Raw genomic sequence first — 23,952 nt, forward strand, 5'->3', positions numbered from 1 at the left:
ATAGTTGCTATCATGTGGCGTGTTGGGGCCTCTTTGGGAAGGGGAGCCGCTGCGGAGGGCACCCCAAGAGCGTGCTAAGGCTGCCAGAGAGCGTTGTAACACTGCCCGAAAGATCGTGGTAACGCTGTGGAGGGGCTCCCGGAGAGCATGCTAAGGCTGCCAGAGAGCGTTGTAACACTGCCCGAGATCGCGCTAACACTGCCCGAAAAAGATCGTGGTAACGCTGCGGAGGGCTCCCAAGAGCGTGCTAACGTTTTCTGGCAGCATTAGTCCTACTGCAGCAGCACATGTACGTCCAGTGGCGGATCCAGCAGCTGGAAGACGAGGTGAAGAGAGTCCAGAACAACAACACCCTGCGAAAGTAAATTTGGGTTTTGTTTTCCTTGAAAGCTGGTTTGTGGGGGTCCTCCCAGCCTCCCCTGTCCTCAGGTGGGCTCCCCTCAAAGACCTTGTTATAGAACTTAGAACATTCAGATAAATATAACCCTAACCCATACCCTCAGCGGCTGATCTCTCCAAAGGCCCGGTGGTATCTTTCAAAGGGGGGGAACCCTTTCCCTTTCCATCACCTCCCTCTTTCCTGTGGATTCAGAATAACTTACTCATGGTGTGGGTATTACACCATTCCACCCTCTGACAGATTAATTTGTTTTGCAAACCTTACTTTTTAATTTTTAAAAAATGGTGCACATGACAACACGTACCGGGATCTAACTTCAATGCAAAAGAGAGCTGTATATAGCGATCCCTTGACACAATTAGAAATAAGTAATAGTGAGACAGAGTTCAACATTAAAATATTGAAAAACTTTAATAGGCATTTCTCCCTTACACCTTGCGGGTCCTTTTTCTGAGAATGTTATTTAAGTCATGAAGATTCTGCTGCCTAATGGTTTAGCGGCCTCTACACAGCACTCCAAAGAAAAGATGGCTCTTTCACATTACCAGTATTTAATGACATCTTCATTGGGAACAATTATTTATTACCTGTTGGTAAATAAACGCCCCACTTCCTCATTTTACAAAATGGGTTATATGTAGTCTCAGTCTAAATATAATTATTTTTCTCAACTACAAGATACACCTACAAACCTCCAGGACATTCAACTGTAATAATTCATGCAAAAAAGCATGGGAAGCATGCGGATTATATTGACCTCTGAAAAAAGCCACGAATACTAACCCAAAAGATACTAAGAGATGAATTTCCTATGTTACCAGAGTCTTATTTGCTGGGTATATTCCAAGACAACATTCCACCCAAAAACATTAACCTGTTTTTATATCTTTCCACCACTGCAAGAATTCAAATAGCAAAAAAGTGGAAAAGCAAAGTGAAACCGAGTTGCAAGGACTGGATCAGTTTATTGGAAGACTAGAACCACGGACAGAATATCGACATATCAGAAGGATCTGCCAAAAAAGAAGATTTGAAATGATGTGGGAACCATTTAATCAATACTGTAAAAAAATTTGAAACAAAGATATAATTAAAAACAGTAAAGTGTAAAGGAAATACTGAAATCAAAATTTACCGTTTTGGTTCAAATCTCCACTAATTAAATTAATTAAATTAATTATAATTTAAACATGCTGGAATAACAAATATAGTTGAATATATGTATTAATTTTGCGATGTGACTATGTTAAACTAAAGTTCCAAACTGCGTCCCTTATGCAGCCCTGTGTTTAGAACTGGGGCAAAACACCCTGGAACATAGAGCCTGGCTTAGAGCCTTTAGATTTTGGCTCCGCCTTCACTACCTGCCATCTGAACGCTCCCTTGTCTCATTGACATTACAGGACACGCAGGCTAACCCCTGGTTTTCTCTAATCGAGAGAAAGATTATTTCCATCGGCCTGCCTATTGAAACACTCTACCTAATGTCCTATTCAGAAGCGTACAATAGGCTCAGAGATCGGCTTTTAGATCTAGAATTTGCAAATTTGCATCTAGCAGCCAAACGAACCTGCTCCCCAACACAACTCCTAATTCCATTTGAGCAGAGACGTGTGGCCTATTATCTCCATACCTTAACGAACCCACGGGCAAGGAGAGCCCTTACCATTGCATGTTTTAACGCTATGCCCTCTGCCCTGTTAAAGGGTAGGTGCAGCAATTTAGATAAATCCAGAAGGTCATGCAGTTGCAAACTTAATGTGGTTGAAACCCTGACTCACCAACTCTTGCACTGCACCAGATTTGATAACATCAGATCTAAATATACCAACTTACATTTTTTCTTCCAATCTGGGCTGCCTGATCTGATTAGGTTATCTCTGTTGTTAAACAACTCGGACCCCAGTCTTTGTGAAGAGATCGCCAATTTCATTGCGGAGATAGTTGAGAGTTCCCAGTAGAACGTATTTGTTGTGCTCCCCGTGGGGCCTTTATCTATCATGTATCCATGCAATTGTTCCTGAATTATGTAACTTTTTCTGTTTATGCCAATAAAAGCTTATGTATGTAAAAAAACCTAAAGATTAATAATACATATATGAAGTAAACTTATTGTATGAAAATAGAAGCTCAACAAATATAACTCTTAGAGGCAATTTATAGTTAAATTTTGCACCCCCACCAACATATCCTTCTCCAGTTCCTCTTACACAACATCCCCCGTTTGCTTTCACCCCAAGGACCATATCACAACCCAGAGCCTTCTAACTTGAGCACATGCAACTGCCGAGTCATATCTCTACACATCCCACAATCACTGCCACAAGATGTTCCCCCTCACCCACACCTGAGCAAGAGGCACACCTTCATTCACCTTGTCAGACACGCTCAGATGTCAGATCTCAGATGTCAGACACGCTCAGTCAGCAGCCGACTGACTAAGGAGGCCTTCTAGAGCAGAGGTCTGCAACCCGCAGCTCTGGAGCCGCATGCGGCTTTCACCCTATACTCAGTGGTCTCCCGTGGCCTGGAGGTCGGAGGGGCCAAACTGGGTGTCTCCTCCAGGAAAGGTGAGGGAGGGGCAAACTGGAGGAAGCCGCCTCCCGCCTCGGTAGATCTTCGGGCTGTGGAAAACGGGTCCAAATGGCTCTTTGGGTGGTAAAGGTTGCTGACCCCTGTTCCAGAGGAACATCCGGGATTCTCCCACCATTGAGGAACCAGCCCTCCTGCGGAATAAACAAAGGAGCAGAGAAGATTAGTTTCATTCTTGGCCTTCCTCCACTCAGGACTCATCCTCTGCACCATCCCAAGAGATTGACCAGACCCCAGGCAGGCGTCCCACACCCCACTCCACCCACCCACCCACCTCGCCAGGTTAGGGTATACGTGCGAACACTGCAGCCTTCCAGATGCTATGGATCATAGTTATCATCCCCTGCCAGCATGATGCTGGCAGGGGGTGATGGGAACTGTAGTCCATAACATCTGGAGGGCCGGGAGCTCGAGACCTGTGGGTTAGGGCTACTACAGGACTAGCACATTAATCACTCTCCACATCCGCGCCTGTGCGCGCGAACACAAAAGCGCGTGCACATAGGATCCTGCCACCGAGAGCGAGGACCAAAAGTTTGGTTCTGGGTCGCGGGAACCGCCCCCCATGCGCACGCGCTGATGGTGGCAAATGTGCCAGGGCCGAATGGAAGGAAGGCAGGGCCAAAGGGGCCCGAGCCACGCAAGGGAAAGGGGAAGCCGCACCATAGATGGGAAGGGGGAAAACGGACCCGCATTCACGGGTTGCAATTTTGATTTATATCCCCGCAGGAGGCGGGCAACCAGTTAAACACTGAAGACACACAACACTGAAGACACACAACACAGCATGGAAGGCAACGTTATGCACTGCAAGTCAGCAAGCCTCAAATGTTCAACTACAATACAGCCTGTCTAGCGAATGCATCAGCCTTACACACACACCCCCCGCCCGCCCCAAAGCAAAATCCGGTCCGACGACCGCACACCCCACGCACACACACGCAGCCACACGCCCGCCCGGCTCACCGGCCTCTCCCGCAGCACAGCCACCAGGCGCCGCCCGTCGACTCAGGCCCCGCTCCTTGCCGCCGCCGCTCCCCTGCCTCGGCCCGGACGACTCGCCGCAGGAACCGGCTGCCTGCACAGAGAGAGAGAGAGAGACCGAGTGAGACGGCAGTCCCCCGCCCAGCTCCCGCCCTCCTGGCACCAGCCCTAGGCCGCCTGTCGGAGACGACTGAGAGAGCCTCGGCCCAATGCCGCCCCCCCGGAAGGCCGGGCGGCCAGAGTCCCCGCCGCGACGACGCCCTATCCGGCCAGCCAGCCCAACAGAAGCTCCGCCGCCACTCATAGGCTACACGCTGAGCACTTCCGCCTTTACGCCCCCCCATAACCCCGCCCCTCCGCCGCAGCCAATCAAGAGCGGCGGCCCGACACCCCGACCAATCGACGCGCTCGTCAGCCGCGGCCATTGGCTGGGCCGCCTCACCCGGAAGACGGCGGGGGGCGTGCAGTTACACGTGCGGCTGGGCGGCGGAGGGGAGCGGTGACCTTCTGACCCCGGGACCCCACCGGCGAGAAGCGGATTCACCTGGGCCGCCCCCGAGACAACTGCGGGCCCGGCCGCTTATTGCACACGACCCTCAAGTGACATCTGCAGGATCCCCAACAGCTGCGGGAGTCACCAGACCGCCTCCTCTCCCTGATTCGACACTGCGGGGTCAACAACAGGTCAGCCCTCCTGGGCCCACCTGATCCCATTCCCCTCCCTGGCACGAGGGCATCCAGCAGGGCATCATCCCCCAAACCACCTCCCTCCTCACATTTGACAGGGCCACAAACCACCCTCCACAAGGGCGGGCACCTCACGGGGGAAATTGGCTCCTCCAGCGCACCTTCAGATTTACATTGCTTATATTACGTTGTACCACCGTCTCCTTGTTGGTTTATTGCACGCTGCCCCTGAGCCTTTCGGGGGTCGGGTGGTCTATTACATTTAATAAATAATAATAATAATGCCCACTGGCCATTCTTTCAGTACGCCACACTGCGACTGCAACATCAGAGGAATAGCAGAATTTGGATTTACGCCCCCTCCCCTTCTTACCATTTCTTCAGCGCTCAGGAGGGTAAACACCACCCCCACCTCCTTCACAGGTGCCCTCAGCACGAAGTCTGGAGACAACTGCTCCCCTTTCCACCACCCACCCCGGCGGAGGAATAACACCCCTGAACACGGCCTGCACACTGTCAGCTTTAATCAGAGGCTGAGTGGTCTCTGTGTCATACAGGTTAACACAAGAGACACAGCGGTTACATGCATGCAAGGTACAACTTCCACAGTCAAGACAACTCGTGAGAGATTGCTTTCACTGGACACTTCACTGAGCAGCGACAGTGTGGACAGCTCAGTGTCAACGCCCTGGAGACATGTTCACAAAGGTCACACAGGTCTCCTTGGTCTCTCACGCCTTCAAGATTCCTTCCCTCCACCCCAATGGCACGCATCCTCCGTGGCTGATGGCAGTCCAATACCCTGGCCGGCAAGAGTCCCATGTTTCTTCCCAGACGGGACAGGGCTTGGTCGTCCACTTCACCAAAAGGGCACCCAGACGCTTCACTCTGAAACCCTGGCCCTTTTCCGGAGAAATGCCAGCTTCGACTGGCCTGAAGGCAGATCCTTTGCCCGGCAGGTCTTTCGGGAACCCGGCACCTACGTCCTCCGGCATCGCTTGTGCCGGCACACCTCAGCTTCTGAACCGCACGAGCTCTCTGACTCGCTACTCGGCCAGGGGGAGGAAGAGGGAGACGCCAAGCCACAGTTCATGTTCAGCACCCAACCCAGTTTGTTCTGCAGGACTTGCTTCAGTCCCGGAGGGAGAGGCTAGGCCTCGAGTGTGTCTGTGGAATCTGGGAGCAGCTGGCGGAGGCGGTGGCAGCACAGGTACTGCAAGGAGGTGTGGCTGGCACAGGACCGGATCACTTTCATGCTGCTCTTGGCAGCCGTAGAACACACCATGGGGTAGAATCCCTTGTCCTGTAGCTTTGTGGCAGCAACTCCTGCATGGAAGCCAAGGAGCAGGATTAAGTGGGTCCCACAAACACACCGGACAGACCCATGCCGCCTTCTCCACTGTCAATTATTGCAGATCTGCCACACTTATCCCCTTGAGAGCTCCTTTTTGGGCCTTCACACAACATTCACTTCATGAGAACCTTTCTGGCTACACTATTCTTGACTCTACAGGAGGCTCAGCAACGAAAGCCTCCTTCTCCCATCCTTTCCTAACAACTTTCTCTGTACCTAACCTCATGGGGTCACTGGCCCCATTCTCTCCCACCACCCAATTTCACTCAACAATGCAACCAGACAGGGCCCTACCATTCTCAGGGGTGGGGGGTTTCACAGACTCTCTGTTCCACCAAGTTTACTAAGCTGGCTGTCGCTGACACCCTTCATGAGGATTCTGTCCCCCTCCAATTGTCTGGGAAGGACAACGGCCTTCCCATTCCTCAACATTTGCCGCTTTCTTGGCAAAGGATCGAAAGCAGGAAAAGTACACCTTCCCACAGTTCCCTCACCATTCCCCAAGAAAGCCATCTCCCCCATGCACACTGTCCCCAAACAACCACAGGAAACATCTGCGAGGGGCCCACTCATTACTTTCAGCCTTCTCACTTCCACCCTCTACACAACTCTCAACATATCTCTGCTCCTTCATCACAGGCATGTACTTGGGTGGGTGAACAATGCCCAGCAGACATCAGACAGATACACCACCACCAACACATTTAGCAGAAGAAGAGTTTGGATTTGTAGCCCCCTTTTCCCTCCTGTAAGGAGACTCAAATGGCTTACAAATTCCTCTTCCCTCCCTCTCCCCACAACAGACACTTTGTGAGGCAGGTGGGGCTGAGAGAGTTCTGACAGCACTGTGGCTAGCCCAAGCAGGCTTCATGTGCAGGAGCAGGGAAACAAATCCCATTCACCAGCTCAGGTGACGGAGTGAGAAGTTAAACCCAGTTTGCCAGAATACACTCCACCTGCTCTTAATTATTGCACCATGCTGGGACCCCCAAAACCAAGCATACAAGCACACCTTTCTCCACAAATCTCTGCACTTCACCCCACAACATTGATGCTTCAGGACTGCCCACCTTAGCCAAGGGTATTCCATTCCCAAAGGCGTACGCACAAATCCAACCCCTCTTCCCCAATCAACCACATGTTCCCAGAGAAAGCTACCATTACACACGATTCCTCGCTGTCCTGGCAGGATACACATAGTACTATCCTTCAAAAAGCTCCTGGAACATGTCCAGTCAGAATCCTTGGCTCATGCACACTTCCCCAAGGCAGGAAAACCTCCCACCGGTACGCAACTTTGGATTGGTGGCAATAATCACATCCGCCCAGCTCCCCTCCTCATCCTCCCACCGTCAACAGCTTACCAATGCACTTCCTGTTTTTGAAGAAAGTCAGAGTCCCGTGCCAGGTATCCAGATGCACCCCGATAATGGAGCCTTGTCCAAACCGCGTGGAGAAATTGACTCTGTCACCTTTGTGGTGGAGGAGCCCTGCAGGACAACAAACAGCCACACATCAAAACGAGGCAGATGCAACCCACCCATGTTTTCTGCTGCCTCGCAGACTGGGACACGGAGTCATGGGTTCAAGGTGCAGGAAAAGAGATGCCACCTAAACATTAGCAAGAACTTCCTGACTGTCAGGGCTGTTTGATGGTGGGATTCACTGCCTCGGAGAGTGGTGGAGTCTCCTTCTTTGGAGGTTTCTAAACGGGCTGGATGAACATTTGTCCAGAGTGCTTTGATTGTGTGTTCCTCCATGGCAGGGGGTTGGACTGGATGGCCCTTGGGGTCTCTCTGCCCACTTGGGTTCAGGTTTGCTACCTTGAGAAACAAAATTAGTGAAATTGGATTTGTGGTCTACTACTGCCATCGTGTGGACATTTTCAGTATGGAAGCTTGAATCCCAGGAAAAATTAATGCCCTTTCCAGATTTGCTCACAATCATAGAATCACAGAATCATAGAGATGGGAAATATCCCAAGGGGCATCAAGTCCACCCTCCTGCAGTGCAGGAACACACAATCAAAGCACTCCTGACAGATGGTCATCCAGCCTCTGTTAAAAAACCTCCAAAGGAGGAGATTCCACCCCACTCCAAGGTAGTGCATCCCACTTTTGAACAGCCCTTACTGTCAGGAGGTTTCTCCTGATGTTTAGGTGAAACACTGCTCAGTTTCTCCACTAATTGCTTCATTTTTTTTTGGTGGGACTAAGTTGAGCAGACTGCAAGATCTCTGAGAATGCAACTGCCCATTTACCACATAAGAAACTCTCCATTGGAGGGAACAACAGCTAATTCTGTCAGAGAGCCGAAGGCTCTTCCAAAGAATCAGTCCACCGGCAGAAAACGGTATCTATGTTCATCTGCCAATGGGGAGGAAAAGAAACGCGCTAGGCTTCCCCGAGAAATATTCCTGCGGTTCTTCGGAAGGACTGTTTGTTCTCTCTGTGTTTGTAACACGTGTAACATGTGTTTCTCAACTTGTTTCACCACTATTAAAAATTAATATTAACAGCAGGCACAAGCTTTTTGCAGACGGGGAAAATTGGACGGATGGTGACTAGCTGATCAGCTTCATGCACAGCCAGCTTCTTACAGCAATCTTGTAGAACTGTCCCCCCACCTCCAGAGCTCAACAACTGATGACTGCATTGTCTGCATGAACCACGTCACAAACAACACTCCCTACCCCTCCTGTTTGTTTGTTTTCCCATCTGGTCCTCCTGTTCTTCTTCTATAAGAGGGCTGGAAAAGGGGACAACAACAGGTACTTACCCCACATGCATAAACATGTAGGTGAGAAACCGCCAGGCATGGGCTCTTTGCCGTGGGTGATAGACCAGGGGGCTCTTCATATACTCCGGATGGTACATCTGCAATGCCCATTTGTTCAGGCGAGCGCCGTAGCAGAGGAAAACGATTATCTAAGGCAAGGAGAACCGGGGGGGTGGGGTGGGGGGGCGGACACAGGCAGGCAAAGCCGGCAGACATCTTAAGCTCCCAAAGCACAACTGGATCTTTTCACCAAGGAATAGAACGTGCTCAAACCCCTTCCCCAAAGTGCTGGGCCACCTCACCTGAAAGGCGACGGGGGGGGGGGGGCTACAGTCACACGTGCGGATGGGGGCAGTGAACGTCTGACCCTGGGACCCCACTGGCACCAGCAAGAAGTAGACCCACCTGGGCCACCCCCGAGACACCTGCAGGCCCGGCCGCTTATTGCACACCACCCTCAACTAATATCTTCAGGATCCCCCATGGCTGTGGGAGTCACAAGACGGGCTCCTCTCCATAATGCGGCCCTGGGGGCAACAGGTCAGTCCTCTTGGCCCAACCTATCCCATTCCCCGTCCTCCAAGGATGCTGCCCTGGCACCAGGGCATACAGGGCGTCCCCTGTATTTGAAGGGCCTCAAACCACCCTCCACAAGGCTGGGCACCTCCCAGGGGAAACCATCTCTTCCCATGCCCACTCGCCATTCTTTCAATACCCACCGCTGTGACTGCAACACCAGAGTAGGGAAGCCCCCAGAAGACACCCCAGTCCCAGGGGAGGCCTCCTACCATCCGCTGGGGGTTTCACAGTCTCTCTATTCCAATAGGTTTACAACGCTGGCTGTCGCTGACATCCTTCATGAGGATTCTGTCCCCCTCCAATTGTCTGGGAAGGAAAGTTCCCATTCCTCAACATTTGTGGCTTTCTTGGCAAAGGATCTAAAGCAGGAAAAGTACACCTTCGCACAATTCCCTCGGCATTCCCCAAGAAAGCCATCTTCCCAATGCACACTGTCCCCAAACAACCACAGGAAACACTTGCGAGGGGCCCACTCATTACTTTCAACCTTCTCATTTCCACCCTCTACACAACTCTCAATATATCTCTGCTCCTTCACTACAGACATGTGCTGGGTGGGTGACCAATGCCCAGCAAACATACACCACACATACACCAATAACACATTTAGGAGAAGAGTTTGGATTTACAGCCCCCCTTTCTCTCCTGTAAGGAGACTCACACAGCTAACACATTCGTCTTCCCTTCCTCTCCCCACAACAGACACTTTGTGAGGCAGGTGGGGCTGAGGGAGTTCTGACAGAACTGTGACTAGCCCAAGGTCACCCAACAGGTTTCATGTGGAGGAGTGGAGAATGAAACCCAGTTTTCCAGATTAGAGCCCTGTGCTGTAGAGCCCACTACACCATGCTGGAGAGGCTGGGAATCGAACCCGGCACTGCCTGCAAGCCAGGCACATTCTCTACTGCAGAGCCACAGCTCCTCAGGTTTGCCCTACCTGTGGGCAATGCGTACCTGTTGGAGAAATCCCACCGCTTGTTAGATTTAATTACAACCTCTTTACCACCTTAGCAGAATCTTCCCCAGGGCCTTTTCTCATCCCAGTGCCCAGGTCTTCTTAGCGCCTCTTCAAACTCAAAGGAGTGAATTAGGCCTCATTTCAACAAGAATGTGGATGGGATGGAGTAGGTACGGAGTGTATTACAAGGAGGGTCAGGGACCAAACCCTAGGAGGAAAGGCCCAGGGACTGGGGAATGCTCACGCTGGAGATTGAGGGGGCATGTTAAGATCTGCCACTTACAGGAGGGCAGTATGTGCTAGAATGGCTTCAAATTATGGGAAGAAGGGCTATTAGGAATTTTTTTCCCCAATAAGAATTGTTTGGCAGTGGAACTGGCTGGCTGGTGAATGGGGTGAGCTTCCTCTGACTGGCTGCCTTCAAGCAGCGGCTGCGTGAACACTTGTCATGGATGCGGGCTGATCGTGCATTGAGCAGGGGGTTGGATTCGATGGTCTGTATGGCCCCCTTCCACCTCTCTGGCTTTAATAGCCCAGTGGTGAGACAGTGGTGCAAAGATGGAACCAATCTTTGCCTAAGCAAAGATGCACTGCTAAATAGACTCTACGCAGCCTAAACTGAATATTAACTTAACCAAGTCAATTGGACAAATGTAATCCAAGGAAGTGGCCAATTCCAAAAAGGCATGCAGCCTGAAAACTAAAATATACACTAAATTCTTCACCTAAATTCCCAAGAAGCCGCTCAGCCGCAAGCTGTTGTAATGCAAAGCAAAACACTCCACAAGTGTCCAGGGGTCAGCGAATTCAGCCCTCTCGTTCAGACCTCCAGCTTCTCAAAAATGGGGTGGGGGAAACATTTTGAATGGTGAAATAAAAAAAGGGGGGGAAGACACAGAGGAACGACATTACAGAGCAAAATTACAGGGCTGGATTTAAACAAACACCAGAACCAACTCTTAAGATGCACCCCCTGCCCCGCGCCTGCACCAAAAAGGAGGGAGGAGCTAAACACAGAGGAAATGACGGGGGTGGGGGTGCATCAGAGTTGGTCCTGGTGTTTGTTTAAGCCCACTCCCTGTAATTTTGCTCTGGCCTTTACCAGTTCATAACAAGAGAAGGGGAGAATTGGGCATCTTCAAAAACATTTTAGGCACAAACTTCCAGGCTTCCTGCTCCCTTAGCTGAAGAAAAAACACTTTGGGGTGAAATTGGAGGGAAATGAAGGGACATCCTTCCCCCCGCCACGCCCCACCCCACCCAGCCCAGGTGTTCTCCCTTTCTCACTTTAGAGGCTCAATTAATTACAGATAATTCATTGATGACACTTTTGTTCATAAATGTGAACTCATATCTTCCTTTGAAATTTGCTGGGAAAAGGTCTATGTTGTTTTCTTGTGGGATACGCAAGGGGGCGTTGGGAAGAGGAGGAAGAGAGTCTTGGACTTAGAGGCTCAGGGGTTATACACAAGGGAGCAGAGAATTGGACTTAAGTATTGACAGTATAGTAGACACTAGAGAGGTTTGGAAGAGAGATTTGGAATTACCTTCCCAAGGTATCTACCACAGGTTTGCATACATATTCACAACCGATAAATCACACAAGGCAAACAATCCTTTTTATTCATTAAAAAAAACATAAGATACAGAGAGATTCCCAAGGTACCATTACAAGATACCGTCTCAATACTATGACGCTACAAAAAAAATCCCACAAATATAAAGCACGGTACTCATTCCTTCACACCAGAAGAGCTTCTTCTAAGCGTAGAGTTCAGCTTTGCATGGAAGGGAACTTCAGCCCGGGAGCACGATGGTCTCTGCAGGCCACCTCACTGCTTTCGGAACACGAGGCACTTGTTATTGGCTGGCATGTCAACCTGGGGGGTGAATCCCAAAATCAACTGGGATTTTATGCCGTGCTCATGCTGAGCCCCTGCCACACAGGCAACATTCCGAATATACAGTCACACCCCACAAGTACGTAACAACATCCAACACAAGCCATCCAACTCCTCAGAAGCACACACTTCAGTGAATCAGGTCGGAAGGCTCTGCTTGAGAATGTCTCCAATTCCACGTGCCCCACAACCGACCCAGGTTCCATCCCTGACAACATTCACCATGAGTACAGATGCAATTCCTTCTCCCTGTACGACTCAAGATTGTGCCAATATTGATCATTTCTAAGTAGATAGTTGTTTTCCAGGACTCGATATTACTCTGTAAAGTTGTACTACGAAAGTAGTAAGATCAGAGGTATGCACAGTGATAAGATTATGTAGTTATTCCTCGGGGGTAAGAATCAAGACATATTAAAGTCAATTACCACAGTGGAAGTATTAATCACAATGGGGTGTTGTGGGGTTCCTGGGCTGCATGGTCGTGTTCCAGTAGCATTTTCTCCTGACGTTTCACCTGCATTTGTGATTGGCATCTTCTGAAGATCCTCTGAAGATGCCAGCCACAGATGCAGGCAAAATGTCAGGAGAAAATGCTACTGGAACACAGCCATACAGCCCAGAAACCCTACAATACCCCAGTGATTTTGCCTGTGAAAGCCTTCGACAACACATTAATCACAATAATGGGTAGGAAGCAATAGAAGGTGCAGACCTTCCCCACACCAAATTAAGTGTACCAGATACTAGTTATATAACTTCACAATCTGATGTGGTGATTTTGAGATGTTGCTTTGTATAAATTATTGATTGTATTTTCAAATTTTAACAAAATAAAATTTATTTTAAAAAATTTCTAAAAAAAGATTGTGCCAATATTTCACAAGGAGGACTTAGAGGCTGAGTTTGCATCCCCCCTAAACGTCCCCAAGTCAAAAAAAAATTCAAGGGGACATACATCACAAAAACATACTCCATGGGATTTTCACTGAAGGGAAACAACAATTGCAACAGACACACCACTAACAGAAAGCACTATCATGTACTAACTACCACGTGAAGTGCCTGAATTGATAGTTTCGCACGCTAGGGGTTCAAAAAGCTGAGTGGCAGGTGGAATATCATTGCTGTTTGTTTTTAAACACTAGGGAATACATTATTATTTTATTATCATTATTTATTAAATTTAGTATACCGCCCTATCCCCGAAGGGCTCAGCGCAACATACAAATAGGAGCGCAACATACAATACAGCGCATTGGAGCGGCGGTCCCATGTCTACCTACCATCCTCTCCAGTTGCATCCCATTCTCCTCAGCAAGTTCCTGCAGTAAAGACATGTCCCGAAGACCCCACACTGGGTTTCTGCCACAAGAAAACAAAAGTCACATATTCAATGCTCCACAATTCTACCTCTCAAACGTGTGCTCCCTTCAAAAAACTAGCCCCTCTGGAAGCACCACACTGGTACTCCACTCAAAGGCATGACAGTAAACACCAGGCTGAATCTCTGGCTCCCCACACATAACATGGCAACAAGGGAGAGCAACAGTCATCTCCAAGTCCATGTTCATGTCTAGGAACTGGCTCTAGATCCATGAATGCCACCAGGATAACATAGAACCCCTTTGAGGCTACACTTACATCCCCCCTAAACGTACCCAAGTCAAAAAACAATATCAAGGGGACATAGATCACAAAAACAGGCTCCATCGGATTGCTACTGAAGGGAAACAACAACTACAACAGACACACCACTAACAGAAAGTTCTACCATGTACTAACTACCACGCGAAGTGCCTGAATTGATAGCTTACTGCCTGTTGATATCATAAATCCAGAGTAGCTTTCCACTCCTTTCAGAGTGGTCCTATGAAACTTTCCAAAAAAGACCGTTTTTGTTAAGCAATTTGAAAAAGGTTACTGAGAAGATACAGTGCTTCTAACTCTGTTTCTTCCATTACACATCCTCTCTTTTTACATTTAGATGAAATTTAGATCAAATAACATGTCACTTTCACAGTGGAACACACAAATGTTTGAAACAACAGTCTTTATTTACACTGAAGGAATATTTGAAAGCAGTGAAGGAATATTTGAAAGCAGGGAGCAGCAGTGGCGTAGTGGCTAAGAGCAGTGGCTAAGAGCAGGTGCACTCTGATCTGGAGGAACCGGGTTTGATTCCCAGCTCTGCCACTTGAGTTGTGGAGGCTTATCTGAGGAATTCAGATTAGCCTGTACACTCCCACACATGCCAGCTGGGTGACCTTGAGCTAGTCACAGTTCTTCTGAGCTCTCTCAGCCCCGCCCACCTCACAGGGTGTTTGTTGTGAGGGAGGAAGGGCAATGAGATTGTAAGCCCCTTTGAGTCTCCTACAGGAGAGAAAGGGGGGATATAAATCCAAACTTCTTCTTCTTCTTCTTCTGAAAGCTTCATAAGTCCCTATCACCTTGAGGAAGAATTAAATCCTTGAAATATGCTGTTGCTCATTTGGTCTTTGAACGCTACGTAAGAACCTTTCCTCAGGAACTCCATGCAAAGGGAAAGAATAGGAAAACTGACCCTTGCAATGGTAGATGTGGGAGTGTATAGTGATATGTGGCTTTTTGTGTTGCAAAACTGAAAATTCATTACACCAACAACAACAAAAGGTCACTTGGCTGGAACAAAGATTTCAGACACTGGTCACTTCTCTTGCTACACTTTGCTCACACTGTCAATTACAGTAGAAACTTGGTCAGAAAGAAGCAGCTATGCCTTAGAGTTGGCCAAACCTCCATTCCATTTAATTAAACATATCCAGAGGACTTCAGCCCAAGATTCTATATAAAAAGGACAGAGTAAAAGGACAAGGGAGACATACCCTATCTATCCTGGTTTGCAAGGACAATATCTACTCAGATACCTTCCATTTCAGAACATCCCAGATGGCAAAATGTTACACCTAAGAAGCATGACAGCTCTAGGTTACTGCGAAACTGTTCGACTGGAGATGTACGATGGTCAGGAGCTGGTGACATCCCTATCAAAAATGCAGAATGAGTCTTCATGGCTGCCCCAATTATATGTTGTTAATACCCTTTACCAAACATACCCTTCACTAAACACCAGGAAATACTTCCTGACAGTCAGGGCTGTTTGACAGTGGAATGTGCTACCTAGGATTGTGGTGGAGTCTCCTTCTTTGGAGGTTTTTAAACAGAGGCTAGATGGCCATCTGTCAGGAGTGCTATGATTGTGTGTTCCTGCATTGCAGGGGGTTGGACTTGATGGGGTCTCTTCCAACTTATTATTCTATCATTCCTTTTCTACATTCAACAGAAAAGGTCCCTAGTCAAATTTTTATATAACTATTCAGAAACAAACACAGCCTTGCATGCAAAGGAATGTCCCCAGAGCCAACTATCTTGGATTTTTAATGTCACACAGGCGAAACAACGATTTCAGGCAAAATACCTCATAGTACATGATAGCTTCACATCTTCACATCTTTAAGTGGTCCTTCACTTAAAATCCCACAGAATTACATTTATCCCACCACTAAAAGGGCGTCCAACAAAACCTTCCCCATGCTAATGACCTTTTAGAACAACTTCACTTCTGCAAAGTTTGTTTCCAAAGCCTAAATCCACTACTTCAAGGCTGGATGTGTGTGTCTATGGTGCACTGGCATAAATCAAGGCCCTCAGTAACCCAACTCAGACACACGCTCTTACCTCATCCGCAAGCTGTAATCGAAGTCCACGTTACTCTGGGGGGTGATGCATCCGTTGATAGCGTAAGGCTGTGGACCACAGATGGAAAAGAAGCTATGGATGAAAGGACATCCCAAACACATGGAGAATATCTTTTCGCCACACACACAAACACAATCACGCCTGTGTCAGGAAAGCATGTTGTTCAAGAGGACAGGGTTGGGTTTTCCAGGCCACAAAACTACAGCTTTCCAATCGACTGTTGGCGACACAGGCTTGCCGAGAATACAGATAGGGACTGTGAAATTCACAATCAAGGCATTGTTCATTACATGCACTGAACAATTCTGCACCTCTGTTTTTTCAGCTGATCAGCTCAACACCCCCATCCACATGCTGGGACCTTCCTTCAATGATGATGCTTACGAGGCCACCACCCAGTCATCATTCGCACGTCCTTCCCCAACCACCTACCCCGTACGTGATCATCACGGCTCTCGGTTTCAGCAGCTTCCCAGCTCCTTTGAACAAACCCTGCAAAGAGAGAGAACAACAAATTCAACATTATTTCAAGGGCAGAAACCATTTCCAAGCTATTTTGGAAAACTGACTATTGTCCAATCCCCCTGCCAGAAGCCCAGCTGTGCCAGTTCCCCAGGAGAAGCAGAGACTTAGCAGACAAGGGTCGGCTTCAGACAGGGATGATCCCGGGTTCAAGTCCCCACACAGTGGCCTGGTCCTACCATGGGCCAGGCACTCGAGCTCACAGTAAACATAACATGCGAGAAAGCATGGTTCAGCATTCCATCCCACCCATCTATATGCCTCTTCCCTGCCTGTGTGTCCTGCCCATGCTCACACCTAGCTTACCCTCCACTTCTCTGGTGGAAGATGGGCCCAGGGATCATGAACGCACTGGCACCTCCTAGGAACCCTGGAAGCTGCCCCACCTTAAGATATGCTGGGGCCACTCCTTACGGGGAGGGCGGGGTATAAATATGAAAATGAAATGAAAACATAAAACCCCGGGAAACCCCTTTCTACCACCTGGCTGATAAGCAAAACCATCAGATTGAGAGGAGGGTTTTTTCCACGCAAAGGCGGGGGGAAAATAAGATGTTAATAATAGTGAGTAGAGCTCCACAGAATTGCCTGATTCTTTCCGTTCCCTCACCATTTAACCTCCCCAACTACCCTATGGCACAGTGGCCATGCTGGCAGGGACTGACGGGAATTGTAGTCCATGAACATCTGCAGAGCCATAGGTTGGCCACCCCTGGACTCTAAGGGTAATGACTGGCCTTGAATGTCCCACAAAACCCCTCTATGAGTCAGGCTCCAAATCCCTCAGTGGGGCCAGGGGGAGAAAAGGACAATCTCACCTCAGTACAGCTCACATCTGAGATGTGGATCATGTTGATGTTGACAATGAGATCCAGAGAGCCTGGCCTTGGCCCCCAGGTCTCCCAGCTCCGGGACGAATCCAGAAAGATGGGCGGTTTGACGTTCGGAAGGCACAGCACCTGGGTGTAGGCAGAGATGCTGCAAGACACAGAAGAGAGGAGAGAACTCAGAAATGGTCAGACCCGTTCGCAAAAGGCAGAATGTCTACTGCTTTGGGGAGCTATCCCATTGCCCTTCTGCACAGCAAACCACAAGGATCGTACCCAACCAGGCCAAATGTGGTTCTGGACTTGATCCAGCACTCCCAGTCCCACACCCACCTGGGATTTGCTTACACCCAACTGGCACTGGCAGGAGCAGATGGGCACCAATAGCCCGCAAACATCTGGAGGGGCAGGGTTGGACATCCTGGCTTAGCGAAGGAAGAATTCCTCTGGCTTTTGGGGGAACTGCCCAATTCCGGCCAACTTGCCCTGGAGGGATCTTTGGCCAGGAAGGGGAAGCCCAGCAAACCCTTTTCTGCACCTTCCTTTTTGCAAACCACCCCACCCCACCCTTTACCTCTGCATGCATTTCGCGTCCACCTCCGACGGCTGCCACGCCACGTTGGGCAAGCCTGGGGCGAAGTGGGCCACGTGCTGCCCGGTGCCCGAAGCCACTTCCAAGGCCTCGATCCGCGGATGGCTGGGATCCACGTATTGCCTGAGCACCCGCAGGATGGGCTCCTTGTTTCGGTCCGCCGCCGCCGCCACGATCATGCCGAGGGCTGGGCGAGCCGTCCCGGAGCAAGGCCGGCAAAGGAGCAGCCTGGAAAGTGGGGGGCGGGGATGTTGCACAGCGGTCACTAAAGCAGCCCCCGCAGCATGGCAAACAGCAGCAACCTTGCAAGCCACAGGATAGCCCGGAAGGACTACGCGGCTGGAGCCTGGGCAGGACGCAAAGACTACACTTCCCAGGATGCACCGCGCGGGGGACGGTCCTTTAGTCCTCATGTGTTGGCGAGCTGTCAGAGGCTGCCAACGCTAAGTTGCCTTTAGGAGCGCGAAGGAGTCTTTGCATGCAAGGCGAGTGACTTTGGCCCGTTCCACACATGCAGAATAACGCACTTTCAATCCTCCTTCACAATTGTTTGCAAGGGGAGTTTGCTATTCTGCACATCTGCAAAGTGCACCGGAAGTGGATTGCAAGTGCGTTATTCTGCTCGTGCGGAAGGGGCCTTTGAAGTAAGAGACTTTGGGGGCTTGCTCCCTAGTAAAGGCTGTTTAGGGTTGGCACCGTCTCGTTTCCTATAGCTTCGTCTGGCAGTAAAGGAATGGCAAATACTCTAAAATAAACACTAGTTAATAAAGGGTTCGTGCATTCTTCCTACTCGACGGCCCCGATTCTGGAAGAGCGAGCCCCGTGCCAGCATAACGCAATTGCAAGCTGGACAGCATGAAGATGTTTATAATTTTTGTTTAGTTTTAATACTATTTTATATTATTGTAGTGTTTCTATATGTTTTACACGTAAGCCGCCTCAAGTCCCTCGGGAGGTCGGCGGGGTAAAAAAGTAATATATAAATAAATAAAAATAAGATGCAGCCCTGCTGTTGTTCAAGAGCAAGAGGCGAAAATAAGAAAAATCCGTTCCGTTTCCTTGCAAAAACAAGTCAGCTCCACGGCTAGACAAAAACTAGGCATTGGAGCTGTAAAAGGTGCAAATTTGGGCAAGGAGTTGAGAAGAAGAAAAAATTCTGCGCCGCCCGGGAATCGAACCCGGGTCGCAAGAATGGGAATCTTGCATGATACCACTACACCAGCGGCGCGGTTACACAATTTTGCCTCTAGAGGTTCTCATAAAGCTACAGAGAGCCTCCTAGAGGAGCACAACTATAGTACAATTTGTTGTTTTCTGGCCAGGTGGTGGAAATACCCTGGCTATCCAAAACTTACAACTCAAATTACAGATGCATAATTTTGCCCTAGCAAGTCTGGGCAAATTGCTAATGGTCAAAGCAAACAGTCCATTATTTATCATAGACGTACACACATACAAATTAATTTGGAAGGGGGCAGAAAGTCCGTGCTGGCAGGCCTGGCTGCAAACTTGACAGACTTCCCCTCCCCAGTTCTATCTCACATGTAAGAATCTCGTGCATCAGGGCAGAAAAAAAATATTTCTGTTCCATTTCTGAAAGGATATAAGCAGACCAAATTACAGGAACAGCCAGCCCCCAATACACTGAACCTTTATCCCCATCATAAGAACATAAGAACAAGCCAGCTGGATCAGACCAAAGTCCATCTAGTCCAGCTCTCTGCTACTCGCAGTGGCCCACCAGGTGCCTTTGGGAGCGCACATGTAGGATGTGAACGCAATGGCCTTCTGCGGCTGTTGCTCCCGATCACCTGGTCTGTTAAGGCATTTGCAACCTCAGATCAAAGAGGATCAAGATTGGTAACCATAAATCAACTTCTCCTCCATAAATCTGTCCAAGCCCCTTTTAAAGCTATCCAGGTTAGTGGCCATCACCACCTCCTGTGGCAGCATATTCCAAACACCAATCACACGTTGCGTGAAGAAGTGTTTCCTTTTATTAGTCCTCATTCTTCCCCCCAGCATTTTCAATGAATGCCCCCTGGTTCTAGTATTGTGAGAAAGAGAGAAAAATTTCTCTCTGTCAACATTTTCTACCCCATGCATAATTTTGTAGACTTCAATCATATCCCCCCTCAGCCGCCTCCTCTCCAAACTAAAGAGTCCCAAACGCTGCAGCCTCTCCTCATAGGGAAGGTGCTCCAGTCCCTCAATCACCCTTGTTGCCCTTCTCTGCACTTTTTCTATCTCCTCAATATCCTTTTTGAGATGCGGCGACCAGAACTGGACACAGTACTCCAAGTGCGGTCGCACCACTGCTTTATATAAGGGCATGACAATCTTTGCAGTTTTATTATCAATTCCTTTTCTAATGATCCCCAGCATAGAGTTTGCCTTTTTCACAGCTGCCATGCATTGAGTTGACATTCCCATGGAACTATCAACTAAGACGCCTAAATCCCCACTTTACCATGTGCTCCCCTTGCCTCTCTTGTTTTTTCTAATTGAATCCAGCCTGATGAAGAATTCTGCTGAGTTCAGAAGCTTACACCATGTTTTGTGTAAATTCAGATGGTCTAAAAAATAAACAGACACAATGTGAATTTATGAAACATGCAGATTCCGAGGGTTGTTTACTTCATTTTCTTCCTTAATGGAAACTCAAAACCACCTATACAATTTCCCCCTGCTCCATTGTATCTGCAGATCCCACAACAACAGGAGGGAAATATTCAGAGTAAAATTATATCTTGGCGTCCTCTGCAGTTCTTGTGTTAGATCGTCTGCAGGGCAGGGGACACCAATTGATTGGGCAGCGTTTATACTGTCAAAGAGGCCTTAGAAGCAACATGTCTGTTCAGACTGCAGAGCCAAATCCTATACATGCCAGGCATGTTTAGGATAGATGCTCTACAAGAAGATAGCTCTCAAACTCATGCTCTGGATGCAATGCGCAATATAATTTTCACCTGGCTACAGACACGGAGGTACGGCTCTGCTGCAAATTGAGGGGTATTTCTGCAACAAGATAAGCTGGAACGAACTTTGGACACGGTCGTCTCCCAAACGTTTTCTGAATAAAATTAGAAGTCTCATCTCCCACTCTTTAATTTTTAGGGCTCATGCAGGCTGGTCAGCCTCCAGTGGGGTCAAGAGATCTCCCAGTATTATAGCCGAAAGACAGAGATCAGTTCCCCTGGAGAAAAAAAGCCACTTTGGCAAGGGAACTCTATAGTATTACACTTGCTGATGTCCACATTTCCCTGGTTCCTCCCCTAAAACTCTCTAGGGCTCATTCCGCACATGCAGAATAATGCACTTTCAAACTGCTTTCAATGCTCCTTGAAGCTGTGCGGAATGGCAAAATCCACTTGCAAACAGTTGTGAAAGTGGTTTGAAAACGCATTATTTTACATGTGCGGAAGGGGCCTAGGTATTTTCCAACCCAGAGCTGGCAGCTGTAGGCTCGTGTGGGTGCTGACTATTCTCAGGTGCCCGTTCTTTTTTGCTGCAAAACTCACAGTTCAGTGCCTTCCCTTAAACTGGACCTCAGTAAAGCTGCAACCCAGCTTAAGTCAGCCAGTCTTAGAAAAACACCTCACCAAATTTCATAGGACTCGCTCCCTGGAATGTATGCAAATAATTGCCAATCCTTATTTAGTTGTTTTATACCTCGCCTTTCCCCCCAAATGGGGATCCAGATTGGGTTAAAGCCTCCTCTTCTCCTCCACCCTGTCCTCACAACAACCCTGTGAGGTGGGTTAGACTAAGAGTGCATGTGACTGGGCCAAGGTCAGCCTGCAAAAGCTTCTATGACAGAGTATGGATTTTGCCCTGGGTTTTGTGTGAACCACTCTAGCAAGACAGACGTTGAAAAGCAGTATGTTTAGATCAATAAATGTACTTGTTCTCAATAGGGTACCTCCTAGCTAGGGGCAGGCGACCTAGCGTCTCCTTCCTCTAAGCTTAGATTGTACAAATGTGTCCTTGTTGCTTAAGAAAATCTCAAGGTACACTGTCGCTACCTCTGTCCCCAATTCTGGAGCCATTCATCAGTGTCAACAAGCCCACGCTGCAGGAAGAGATGGACCTTGGAACTTTGCTAAATATCAGTGCAAATAAGATTCACAGCAGGCCAGATTTCATGCCATTGCTGCGCCCCACAAAGCGTTCTTTCCTCAAGAGGTGGGGGGCAGAGGAATCAAACGTTCTTCACACCGTTCAGGAAAAAAGAACTACATTACAGCTGTCTTTGGACTGAAATATCAGTTATGACGATACCCAGCTGTACTCTTTTTATCAGGAAGGGGTAAAGGATTCTTTGTTGGCCATTTCTAGCTTTGGCATAGAACCACACTGACTGTGGATTCCTTGGTGATGGGCTTTTCCTGGCCAGAGCAGGGATCCGCAAGGTCACCTCTGAAATGGGCTGTCCTGCAGAGCCCAACAAAGCTGGCATTTTAATCCAGCAAATTGCTCTCTTTTTCTCTGGAAAGACACGTCTTCCAAGGAGTTCCTTGCTGGGTTTCAGATTGGAACGCGTCTTCCCATTAACAACTATGTAAATAGGAAACTCACTTGGGGGAGGGCAGCTTCCACCCCACCCCCCACAATACTGGCTACATTGTTTGCAGGGGGACATGGCAAAATCAGGAATCCAAGGGCTTTTCTGCCCATTGCCACCCCTTTGTCACACTGACAGTGCAATGCTATAGTTTAGTGGTGGCGAACCTATGGCATGGGTGCCAGAGGTGGCACTCAGAGCCTTCTCTGTGGGCACGGGTGCCCAGAGTTCATCATGTGGGCGGGGCGGAAAATCACCCCCCCACACACACACACACACATCTAGGCTGGCCTGGGCACAATTCTTTACCTGGGAGTAAGTTCGGTTGCTGGCAATGGGGCTTGCTTCTGAGTAAACTCTCCTAGGGTCGTGATTCACCCATTCGAAGCTTATTCCTGAGTAACGCGCACCTCGGAGCCAACCGTTTTTTCTAAACGAAAACCTTAGCATTCAGGTTAAATTGCTGTGTTGGCACTTTGCAATAAATAAGTGGGTTTTGGGTTGCAATTTGGGCACTCGGTCTTGAAAAGGTTCGCCATCACTGCTATAGTTATTCCAGTCTACACCCATGAAAAAAGAATGGGTTTAGACTGCACTAACTTTCTTCAGAATCGCACTGTTGCTCAACTTGTACATTTGCAAACATGCAACATGATTATGAAAAACAGCCCCAGATTTGGCCCTCTCTATTCCTTCATGTTCCTGAAGTGGTCTGGATCATTCTCAGTTCTCTGCCACCTTGTCCCCTGCTGGCATGTGCGAATGCGGGTAGTTCTCAGTACTCTTGCCATAACTGAAAGGAGACTTGAGACCTCTAGAATGTGCCTCTTTGTTCCAAACTTATAACATAATTCAGCAGATGACATTTTCCTGTTCTAATTTTGGAGACAATCTTGCCATGACCTTTAAGAAGATGGAGTCAGGTTTATTGCTGGGGAGGAGGAGTTAATTTTTGTTTATGCCTGTTTGTGTTTTTCAAATTGGAGCATGGAATATTTGCATTATTTAAAATGTTTTTTAAAGTTCAAATTGGAAGGAAAACAATTGGTTTTCATCAGGCCTTGGAAACTAAGCAGGGTTAGTAGCTGGATGGGAAACCACTGAAGGCGATGGCAAACCACCTCTGCTTCTCACGTGCCTTGAAAGCCGCTTGCAGGACGTGCAATAAGTCACAAGCACTTGTGTATATAATTAAGGTGCAAGAGATTTTTCCCAAACCTCCCTCCCTTTTGTACATGCCACAAAAAGAAAAAACAACAACACAGAATTACTCCAAGCAAGATACAAAGGAAACTACGAGAGGTCCCACATTTATGGACCAAATTATAATGAAATTATCTGTAAATAGTTGGTTTTGGTGGGTTTTCCAGGCTGTGTGGCTGTGGTCTGGTAAACCTTGTCCCTAATGTTTCGCCTGCAGTAAGTGTTTGGGTGTAGGTTGGTTCCCCACCCTGGGACATGGGCAACATATACCCC

General features: G+C 48.5%; 2 protein-coding genes and 1 non-coding gene across 9 annotated transcripts; all 3 read right to left on the reverse strand.

Annotated features, from left to right (window-relative positions):
• Positions 1-1,345: 1,345 nt before the first annotated feature.
• Positions 1,346-10,084, reverse strand: SPSB3 (splA/ryanodine receptor domain and SOCS box containing 3). 7 transcript variants are annotated; one of them, XM_048495054.1, is made up of 7 exons: positions 9,515-10,084; positions 8,796-8,944; positions 7,382-7,507; positions 3,959-4,070; positions 3,190-3,194; positions 2,478-3,123; positions 1,346-1,651 (listed from the first exon to the last, which is right to left on the reverse strand). In XM_048495054.1, exons 2-6 carry the CDS (start codon positions 8,833-8,835, stop codon positions 2,852-2,854), a joined length of 555 nt encoding a protein of 184 aa, XP_048351011.1. In that variant the 5' UTR covers positions 8,836-8,944; positions 9,515-10,084; the 3' UTR covers positions 1,346-1,651; positions 2,478-2,851. The 7 variants fall into 7 exon arrangements, 6 of the variants coding, with proteins under 6 accessions (XP_048351011.1, XP_048351012.1, XP_048351014.1 ...); XM_048495055.1 differs by having other exon boundaries at positions 2,478-2,777; positions 2,809-3,123; positions 8,796-10,084; XM_048495057.1 differs by having other exon boundaries at positions 1,346-1,413; positions 2,775-3,123; positions 8,796-10,084.
• A 1,845-nt stretch (positions 10,085-11,929) lies between these two features.
• Positions 11,930-18,260, reverse strand: METTL26 (methyltransferase like 26). The gene is made up of 6 exons (XM_048495052.1): positions 17,895-18,260; positions 17,312-17,471; positions 16,404-16,463; positions 15,951-16,018; positions 13,520-13,598; positions 11,930-12,212 (listed from the first exon to the last, which is right to left on the reverse strand). Exons 1-6 carry the CDS (start codon positions 18,089-18,091, stop codon positions 12,165-12,167), a joined length of 612 nt encoding a protein of 203 aa, XP_048351009.1. The 5' UTR covers positions 18,092-18,260; the 3' UTR covers positions 11,930-12,164.
• An 809-nt stretch (positions 18,261-19,069) lies between these two features.
• On the reverse strand, positions 19,070-19,140 carry TRNAG-CCC. The gene has a single exon. It is a non-coding gene; the product is annotated as a tRNA-Gly (tRNA).
• Positions 19,141-23,952: the final 4,812 nt, after the last annotated feature.

This window comes from Sphaerodactylus townsendi, linkage group LG04 (assembly GCF_021028975.2).
Source record: "Sphaerodactylus townsendi isolate TG3544 linkage group LG04, MPM_Stown_v2.3, whole genome shotgun sequence".
NCBI lineage: Eukaryota > Metazoa > Chordata > Lepidosauria > Squamata > Sphaerodactylidae > Sphaerodactylus > Sphaerodactylus townsendi.

Bases quoted from the DNA above. Each gene is read 5' to 3' on its own strand.
- SPSB3 (XM_048495054.1), bottom strand. From the start codon at position 8,835: ATGCCTGGCGGTTTCTCACCTACATGTTTATGCATGTGGG. The intron at 7,508-8,795 runs GTAAGTACCTGT...GTTGTCCTGCAG, and splicing joins TACATGTTTATGCATGTGGG to GGCTCCTCCACCACAAAGGT. The intron at 4,071-7,381 runs GTAAGCTGTTGA...CTCTCTGTGCAG, and splicing joins CAAAAACAGGAAGTGCATTG to GCAGCCGGTTCCTGCGGCGA.
- METTL26 (XM_048495052.1), bottom strand. From the start codon at position 18,091: ATGATCGTGGCGGCGGCGGCGGACCGAAACAAGGAGCCCATCCTGCGG. The intron at 16,019-16,403 runs GTAGGTGGTTGG...TGTGGTCCACAG, and splicing joins CCGTGATGATCACGTACGGG to CCTTACGCTATCAACGGATG. The intron at 13,599-15,950 runs GTAAGAGCGTGT...TTCTTGTGGCAG, and splicing joins GATTACAGCTTGCGGATGAG to AAACCCAGTGTGGGGTCTTC.